The sequence below is a fragment of the Saccostrea cucullata genome, unplaced genomic scaffold (assembly GCF_032062105.1).
Source record: "Saccostrea cucullata isolate Sc308-1 unplaced genomic scaffold, CSIRO_AGI_Scuc_v1 ctg5826, whole genome shotgun sequence".
In the NCBI taxonomy this organism is placed as follows: domain Eukaryota; kingdom Metazoa; phylum Mollusca; class Bivalvia; order Ostreida; family Ostreidae; genus Saccostrea; species Saccostrea cuccullata.
The window spans coordinates 32,596-41,899 of NW_026932813.1; the positions used below are offsets into that span (position 1 = coordinate 32,596).

Sequence of the window (9,304 nt, forward strand, 5' to 3'; positions counted from 1 at the left end):
TATTTCAATAAACAATAAAACAAACCTAATCTCTTCAGAAAAGAGGACAGACTTTCACCTACATTCACTTTTTATGTATATTTTCCCTCCATATCATCGTCATACATATGATTAAGGGTTATGCTATTCGCTACAATCTGTTCTGATGAGGATATCCTTCATGAATAATCGGATAAGCTGAGATTGAAGACACTTTTTGTAAAAATATCGATGCTTTTATCAAAGTTTTGAACCAAAAATATTTAATTTATACCTTGCCATAAGTCGTAAGTTCCAAAAAAAACAAGAGTTGGCTCCCAAAAGTCAGAAAACACATGTGGTATTCAAACCGGATGTTATACACTAATACAGTCTGAATTTAATTACGAAACCATGTTCGGTGTAACTATTATCATCCGGATAATTTGAGCGGGGTTTAAAATATTTTTTTTTAAATTCCGAAAAGTATTCATTTATATGTAGAGAGAGAACATGCACGTGGAGCATACATTTTAATAAACATGATAAAAGGCGAAACGTTGAAATTTTACAACATACAGCATGCACATGCACGGTGCCTTCATAATATAAGTTATGCTATATCAACGTCTCAAATTTCTCTCTCTCTCTCTCTCTTTCTCTCTCTCTCTCTCTTTCTTTCTGCAATATATACACTTAACAATTTAAAACTTAGGTATCCAACTTTTCAAAATGGCGTCAAAACAAAAGTTGCCTCCGATAGTGAAGATTTGTTGTTGCCAAATATTACAACTATTTACCGTAAAAAGTTAACAAAAATATACGTACACTACTCCTTCATCGTTGGCCATTGCATTTATCACAGTCTTAAAGACACTGGGTGGTGAAACCATCTTAACTTTTCACATTTACCAGCTGCTTACACCTTCTTCTTCGTCCTTCTCGATCCTCCAAAAATGGCGCCTCGGTAAATTGACCAATGAAATAAAGCGCCTACAGAGCGATGCAGGATGGGAAATATAATCTGTTTACATTCACTATGATTAAGTGTGATTATGAGATCTTATATTAGAATTTAATTAAGTTTTCCCCTTTTCATGGAATAAAAATTTTAGAAAAAAAGCGGTTAAATACATGAGGCAAGAGCAGAAAAAAAAATTGTTTCTTGCTTGACACCTCAACTTATTTGCCTTCGGGTTATGGGTTTCGGGGCTTGGTTGTTGGTAGTGGCCGTCCTTGCTGAAAGTAACCCCCCCCCCCCCCCCACACACACACACCTCTCCCAGCTTCTTTTAACTGTTACATGTATGATTATGAATTTATAATGTCACACCAAAAGATGTTAAATTTTTAAAAGCACATTTTTTTTATTGTGAACTTTCCACAGGTATCCTAAAAGGCATGAAAATAAGCTACAATTATAATATGATTATCAAGAACAGTTTTTTTTATTTCAATAGTGATGATTGAAAAGTTCGGTGTTTAATTCATTGCTAATAAATTGTTGTGTTTTTTTTCGGGGGGGGGGGGATTAAATTACTAATCGAACTCCCTCCTTTTCGGGGTTTAATTAGATTTTGAGCCTGCTATCAATATTACTGGTGGACCTACTAGACTTTTCTCTAATTGCTACATATACATTGTACTTTAACATGTTTAAACTCCTTGGCCTTTAGCTAAAAAAAATTCCCACATCATTTTAACACGTAAAATTGATAAATGAATCAGAATGTTGAAAACATTTTTATCTCTAGGTGGAACAAAACTAACATCTCATCAAAGGTAGGAAATATAACAGTATTTTAATTCAATATTTTAGTCGTGATTGGTATAAGTGAAGTCATTGGAAAGATGTCGAAATTCATCTATACTCGTTGATTGCAGGGCTGTACTTATGCATACAGCTTTAGCTGGTCCCGCCCTGTATTTCTTTTAATGTTTTTTTTTTCGTTAAGAAATCTGGTAAGGTATGCTAGTAAAAATAAAATCCCTGTTAGTTTATTACTCTTTCGGAAATTACTTTCCTACAGGCCTGAAGATCGAGTCTATTAGTCACGCAAGTTTTTTTTTTTATATAAAAATGTAGCATGTCGGCGAATAAAAATAAAGTTACTGTAGTGTACACCATAGATAAAGAAATGTTTGTTGAAGTATTGACAAACTTCATACCTTTATAGAATGAAATCAACAAGAACTGCACAAAAATACAATCGTGACAATTATACAATGAATATATTATACAATTAATTCTTTTAATAGATTGCCTTAGCATGCACTACTTTAAAAGCCATTGTTCTTAAGGAAAACAAAATCATGCAAAATATTATAGACTTTTCTTTATCTAGAGCAATGGCCTTTGGAGAAAAAAAAATGGCTGAAAATTTTTTAGTTTGTTAAATATAATGTATGTGCATTTAGGACCCTATACATTGTAATTCCATGCGAAAAGTGCAGGCGTTTACTACACGGGGATCTGCGTACATATTTAAACAAAAAAGGGGGAAAAACGTTTTATGTGATGAATTATATTATAAACATTTATCTAATAAATGTCTTTGTAGTACGTTAGATTACAAATTTCACACAAAAACCCATCAACAATATTAAATACAGTTTTGATTTCACATTGATCTATTAACGTCATTCTGATTTAATATAATTATACACGACGAGAATTAAGATCTATTCAATACCTATAGAAAATTATTTAATTTCTAAAGAGGAGAGTTTTATTTTAAATCAGTAATGAAAATTGAAATAAAAATTCTAAATAGTTTGTTCTTTCATTGAACTTCTTAAATGTAGGTTATTTTATAAATATGTTCTCTTGTATAACTTTATTTATGGAATATACAATTTTTTAAATGATAAAAGAAACACGAATCATCATCTTAATTTAAAAGAATTTTCGGTCGGAGACTGTGTGTGTACATGCTCGACAACAGCCCATTGTTCCCTTTAGGTACAAAACCGTCTCAATTCACATAGAATATACAAAAAATACACAGTGACAGGTGTCTTCGCGGCACGTGTCTCCACCTGATATGGCACGTGAGGACAGGTGTCCCTAATTACACAGGCCGATCATAGTGACTTTTTCAAAAGCGTTTTTTTTTTGGGGGGGGGGGGCTTCTCAAGAAAAAAAAATAAAAAGCAACCCACCCACCCCAATAATAAAAACAATGATTTAATAAATTAAAAAAGACAATATTCACTATTAATAGTAAAATACTAGTATGACAGTACTCAGCCCCAAGCTAATTCGATGAATGATTCTTATCTGACCAGTTTATATTAATATATTAATTCATATTAAAACAAAATCTTTATCAATTTCTAAACTCGTATTAAAAAACTTGAAACACTAAAAATGTAATTTTGACAAACCAATTGAAGTATTTTTTTTCCTGACCAATTACCCCGGTATATAAGAAATGCCAACCTCTGATATCTAACACAAATGTCTGGTAAGGTACCTTGATGTCTTGTGAATACATGTAATTACGTAAAAATAATTCTTCAATGTCAATTGCAAAATATTGGAAAAAAAATTAATTATTTTTTGAGGAACTTCTCACCTGTCCTTAATCAGTAATCGTAACTTGACTTATTTCTTTATTTACTTTTTAATCGATCTTTTTAGTAAACCTTTTCTGTAAATAATTTCATTAAATGTACCCTTCCTTAGCTCTGACTTCCATTTTTTTCAAATGAACATTCATCATAGACAGCTTCAAGAAAGTGGGATCGGAAATGATTGATTTCTACATAGCTGCATGCACTTACTTTTTCCTATTCCACTTCACGCATTCTATACGAGTTTACCAAAACTTATGTGATAAATCAAATTCAAAATTAAATTAAATTAAATAAAATTCAGTTAAATAAAATTACATTAAAATTGAATTGCGTTCATGGTGCTGAAATATTAAATTAATCACACAGAAATACACATCTAGTTATTTTAACTGTTTGAAGTTAATTATTTTGATACAGCATGTAAACACTTTTGAAATATTTCTATAATTGGTAAAAATATGGTAACATAATTAAATATTTAACTTTTTGTAAAATAAAAGGTAGGTTGGTTAGTATTGAGATATACTTTCAAAGTTTCCCTGCCTGGGAAACATGGGGAAAACTACACATTGGTGGCTTCCATGTCGGGAATCTGTATGGAAACCACTGAGGCATGTTTCCATGGTTTCCTATCTTGGGAAACTTACGGGAAACCACAGGTTGATTGTTTCCATGTCGGGAATCTATGTGGAAACCACCGGGGTATGTTTCCATGGTTTCCTATCTTGGGAAACTTACGGGAAACCACAGGTTGATTGTTTCCATGTCGGGAATCTATGTGGAAACCACCGGGGTATGTTTCCATGGTTTCCTATCTTGGGAAACTTACGGGAAACCACAGGTTGATTGTTTCCATGTCGGGAATCTATGTGGAAACCACTATGTGGTTTCCATAAAATGGAAACTATATGGAAACTACTGATGTCACGATTCCCATATGTTTCCATCAGGTTTCCAAATTTGGGAAACCTGGCTTTTCATCCTGTGATCCGAGTTTTTTTTCTTGTTATAAACATTTTCAAGAATATTAGAAACAAGCCGAATCCTGTTCGTTAAAAATTAAATCTCAAAAATCACTAAATAATAAAGCACAAATTAAAATCGAACTGTCCAAAAGATTAGTGTTGATCATGTGCTGAAAATGATTAAACCATCCATGTTTTAACCGTCCCTTTGACAAACTGCCGACAGATCGGACATTTCCTCATGGCCGGAGCACAGTCTGGACAACAACAGAGATGACCACAAGGTAACATGGCGATAGAAGCCTCGTTCTCAAGACAAATTTTACACAGCCGGAGATCCTTTAATTTTCTGTTTTCTTCAATGAGTGACCTTGTCTCTGAGTTAAACAAGAGGAGATCAATAAATTTTGGGTAAATTAAATTACCGTTCCAAAAAAATTAAAAGAAGCACATCTTTCGCATTTTGCTACCATTACATGATTTCAATCCGTGTTTTGTACCTTCAACTGACATGGACGCCAGAGACTGGTTAACTCTGTTCAGATCTCTTTGGTTATGCATTTGAAAATCTACAAAGCGTATCATAATATATTTATATTTTCTAAAAAAAAATCCAAGATTCTTCGTAAGTTAAACCTTGTGTAGATTTGAACCATTACTTTATTATCCACTTACCGTCCCCTCCATCCATTTCTTTAGAGTTTGGAACCTTGTGAGTGTCTGGTTTAGATTGTTCTGACTTCCCTGTCTTGTTTATTTTGTTTTCCAGTCCTCCTGATGCTGATGGTGGGCTTGCGTTTTCTCCAGCTGTCTCTTCTTGAGATAAAACTATTTCTAGTAATTCTTCAGCCTTAATATTGATAGGTTCTGGAATTCAAATACACACGGTAATTATCTCTATAATAAGGATTGTGAATAAAGTAGAATCTCACACTTTTTTATCGCATTGAACAGTCTATATATTTTGGTGTTCTAATTAACTGGTATGATATTTTATTTTCGTTCCGTGATAAATTGCATTATTTAACTTTCAAATGAGTTTTCCCATACCACATTTTGTTATCGACATTAATTTTGTTTTTTTTTTTTTTTTTCATTTCGCTTGCATGCAAAAGAGTTTTTAAAAAATGAAAGGGGTCACACATGTTCTTTGTAATAGTATCAGTCACCTTGTACCTTTCGTTTCTTTCAAGAGAACAAACGCCTTTTGAATTGCTTCAGATGAGTAGCCCATTTCTAGCAAACTTTGAAAACCTGGATGTATCGTGAGAGTTTTTACAGAATTCTGGGTTTGTCTGGATGTGTTTACCATAGCATTCTGTTGGTCGTCCTGATGACCATTCATTCCTCCTAATGCCTCCTAGAAATAATAAATAATAAGTTTTAACCGAAAATGCAACATTAAATTCACATCAATAGACAATCCACATGATTAAAAAATATATAGAGACTCACTTCTTCTTGGTGTTCTATTTGCACCAAGGCAACAAACTCGTCCCCTTTATTCTGTCTCAAGAATGCACACTTCGGAAACCATCTAGCATGTTCTATCCAGGGATCATCCCCTGGTTCCCAATTCCTTAATCCTCCTCCACAGAAGAAGCATCGTGTATAATCCCCATATCCTGAATATAGAAATCCTGCAATGGCTAAGTTTCGCGGAGTCTGAGTGATGCTTGAAGGCCAGTCTGCGTAGGAACTAATTCTAACCGCTAACACTGCGTAAGAAGGATACTTTGGACGGTCGAAGTGAATACCTAGCGGATCTAGGTCTCGGATGAATGCATTAATCTTTTCTTGTTGAGCTCTAGCTTTTGTAAGATGATCACTTGGTGGTCTATTAGAAGAATGATTTTGTTGACAATCTCTTACGTTTCTGGATATACCTTCATTATTGACTAAATCTTGGGATCCATTATTTGGACCATCAGGAAGCGCTTCAGTTATTCCTTGCTGATCTACGTTTTTGGACACATAATTCTCGTCAATACCATTTCCTCCAATTTTAATATTACTTGTACTATTTGAATTAAAAATCGGACAGTTTGGCGAACCCTCTCTATGAATAGTGTCAACAACATCTCCTTTTTTCCAATCATGTTTCCTAAATCCACAAGCGAAACATATAACAGTGTTCTCTTCTCTCGAATAATAAAACCCTTGACGAGCAAGTTTCAACGTTGATACTGAGCTGGAGGATGGGAAATTGTGAAATGAACCCAGTCTTACAAGTTCTAAATTCAATGAATGACAGTAGGTTTCTTGGTCATTGCTTCCCTGATTTTGATTTATTTCTCTTTCTACAAATTCGTCGAGATTTCTAGAAGTCCCATATACTGGGAAAAGCTGAATAAAGTCAGTCTTTATTTGAGATAAACCAAACAAAATAGACATTAGGTCTTCCTTAAAATCCGAATATCTCCACTTTTTGTCAAAACCTAAATGTATTGTATTCTGATAATGCTTTGAACAATACTGTTGATCAAATGCCCATATGTTTTCTTTGATTTTATCTATAATGTTAGAATATTTTATTGTTAATGGATTAGTCCTAAGATAATTTCTATAAATCTCACTGACGGTTTTATTACTCTGTCTAGAATGATATGAAGGTAAATGCCTTTCTGTAAAATCTCTTTCGATACGACATTTCTCCAAATTTGACTCTGGTCGTTTTGCTTTGATTTTTTGGTTTTTCCTTTTCTTAGAATATGAATCAACTTTTGCAAAGCAAAATACTCTGTTTTTCTTTTTCCGATCCTTTCGAAACACCTTTTTACTTTTCTCATGTAAATCAGTTGTTGGAACTCTATGAAAGTCACTTTCAATCTCATTAACAATTTCTTCTATGCTCTCTACATATTTGCTAAGCATCGATATGCAGTATAAATATGATTGATGTGGTTTATCCTCTTTTCTTCTTGAAAAGTTTGAGAAAATATTTTTCTTGCAAGCGACGAATATTTCGCTTTTTGATTCATGCGATACTTTGCCACCTCTACTTTGTTTCTTTCCCGGTGTGCTGCCGTACACTAAAGTAAGATTAGTTCCTTCATCTTTTTCATTACTCTCGTCTTGATTAACTTTTGATGAACCATCAACTTTCCTGATATCTTTAAGACATCTGTCGTCACGGATTTGGTTTCTGTGACATTCGTGATTTTTTCTGATGTCTTCATCTAACACCAGTTTGACCTTCAGCTGACGCCTTCTTCCTGACCTTAACTCTATCTCTTCCTCGTAACTCATCTATTTCTACGTGATTTCGCCTTTCTTTGATTTTGTATATAATTTTCTGAAGTAAAAATAATCATGAACATTATATATATAGGAAAAATTATATAAAGAAATATAGACAGCTTTGTGTTTTTATTTTACACATAGCTTTAAGTACCTTAGTATCGTTTCTGGAAAGTTCAGAAAAGAATGACATGGTTCACTATTTAAAATGTAGTCATATTTTCTCTGCAGAAGACTGTCATCTTTGCCTGCAAAAAACAATGTCAGTGAATTTATAAAATTTTCATACGGTTACATTCCATTTCCTGTATTGAAAGAACATAAGTCAAGTCTCAAGACTTTTTAAAAAGGGCATTTATGAATAATTTGGCTGTTTTCCCTATCAGAATTATGAATTAAAGATTTTTTTTATATAATTTGGATAACATATTAAAATATTTGCATGTTAAACTAACTGATAACATAATTTTTTGCTTGTATGCTACAATTGCAAATAAAAGTAGGAGATAACTCTGCATTTCTTGCTTTGACTATGACAGCACATTGTATTAATAATAGTTTGACACGGAATACAAGTTATTCATGAAAAGGACACGTGGGATGATTCCATACAACTATTTAGGTCTTTTTTACATTTATTCTTTACAACATTTTGTATTTATTTGAAACATTACGGCACCCCAGTTATACAATATAATTTGCTTCTGAGGATTTAAAGTAATAATGCTATACTGAATATCAAAAATATGACATGACACAGAATTTCCTAAAAAAGGGTTACTTCCATGCTTAACTTCATATATATTGTATGAAAATTCATATTTTATTGTTCACTTTTGAAATCTTTATAAATATACACTTAATGTACTTGGTACAGAGCTTTTCATTATGGACATATTTCATTACTGAAATCTCAAAATACTAGTATATGAGATATTAACCGAAAACTAAAATGTTACAAACATATGTGACAAAAGGTTACAAATATGACAGCTTAGTGAGTCCAGCTTCAGTATCAATATAACTCAAATATGTAAGGTAAGTCATGCAGAAATCTTACTTGCGTTGCTGTTTATCCTTAAATTACGGTATGAACACTAATGCTGATTCATATAATACGTGTCACTACAAGTATATCAGATGAAAGTGTGACGTGGACCTCAGCAGTAGCTTTATCGATATATACATGGTAAAAGAGAAATACAGAGAGAGAGAGAGAGAGAGAGAGAGAGGGGGGGGGGCAGAGAAAAAGAGAGAGTAAGAGAGGTGTGAAGAGAGATAGGGGGAGAAAAAGAGACTTTTCAATCTTTGCATGTAGTGTTTTCTGTCATTTGGCATTTCTTTCAAATGATAACTGTGATGAATATTACTCCCGACCCAAAATGCCCGAGAATATTGATTATCTCGGTCATCACGGACATGTATGAACATAATGTAATTTAAGAAACGTATCCCATTTCAAATGTTATTGTCGTTTCATTTATTTACACATCTCAAGATATAATCTCCACACTTAGAATCGTCCCGAATACATATAGATTGCAATGAATGTTAAAATTTTA

At 33.0% G+C, this 9,304-nt stretch overlaps 1 protein-coding gene across 1 annotated transcript; it reads right to left on the bottom strand.

Moving 5' to 3' along the window:
• Positions 1-4,564: 4,564 nt before the first annotated feature.
• On the bottom strand, positions 4,565-8,864 carry LOC134236198 (baculoviral IAP repeat-containing protein 3-like). Its single transcript, XM_062718361.1, has 7 exons — positions 8,803-8,864; positions 7,897-7,990; positions 5,958-7,797; positions 5,679-5,862; positions 5,178-5,369; positions 5,003-5,071; positions 4,565-4,879 (listed from the first exon to the last, which is right to left on the bottom strand). Exons 3-7 carry the CDS (start codon positions 7,749-7,751, stop codon positions 4,683-4,685), a joined length of 2,436 nt encoding a protein of 811 aa, XP_062574345.1. The 5' UTR covers positions 7,752-7,797; positions 7,897-7,990; positions 8,803-8,864; the 3' UTR covers positions 4,565-4,682.
• Positions 8,865-9,304: the final 440 nt, after the last annotated feature.

Bases quoted from the DNA above. Each gene is read 5' to 3' on its own strand.
- LOC134236198 (XM_062718361.1), bottom strand. From the start codon at position 7,751: ATGAGTTACGAGGAAGAGATAGAGTTAAGGTCAGGAAGAAGGCGTCAG. The intron at 5,072-5,177 runs GTAAGTGGATAA...TACGCTTTGTAG, and splicing joins AGAAATGGATGGAGGGGACG to ATTTTCAAATGCATAACCAA. The intron at 4,880-5,002 runs GTACAAAACACG...TGTTTAACTCAG, and splicing joins GGCGTCCATGTCAGTTGAAG to AGACAAGGTCACTCATTGAA.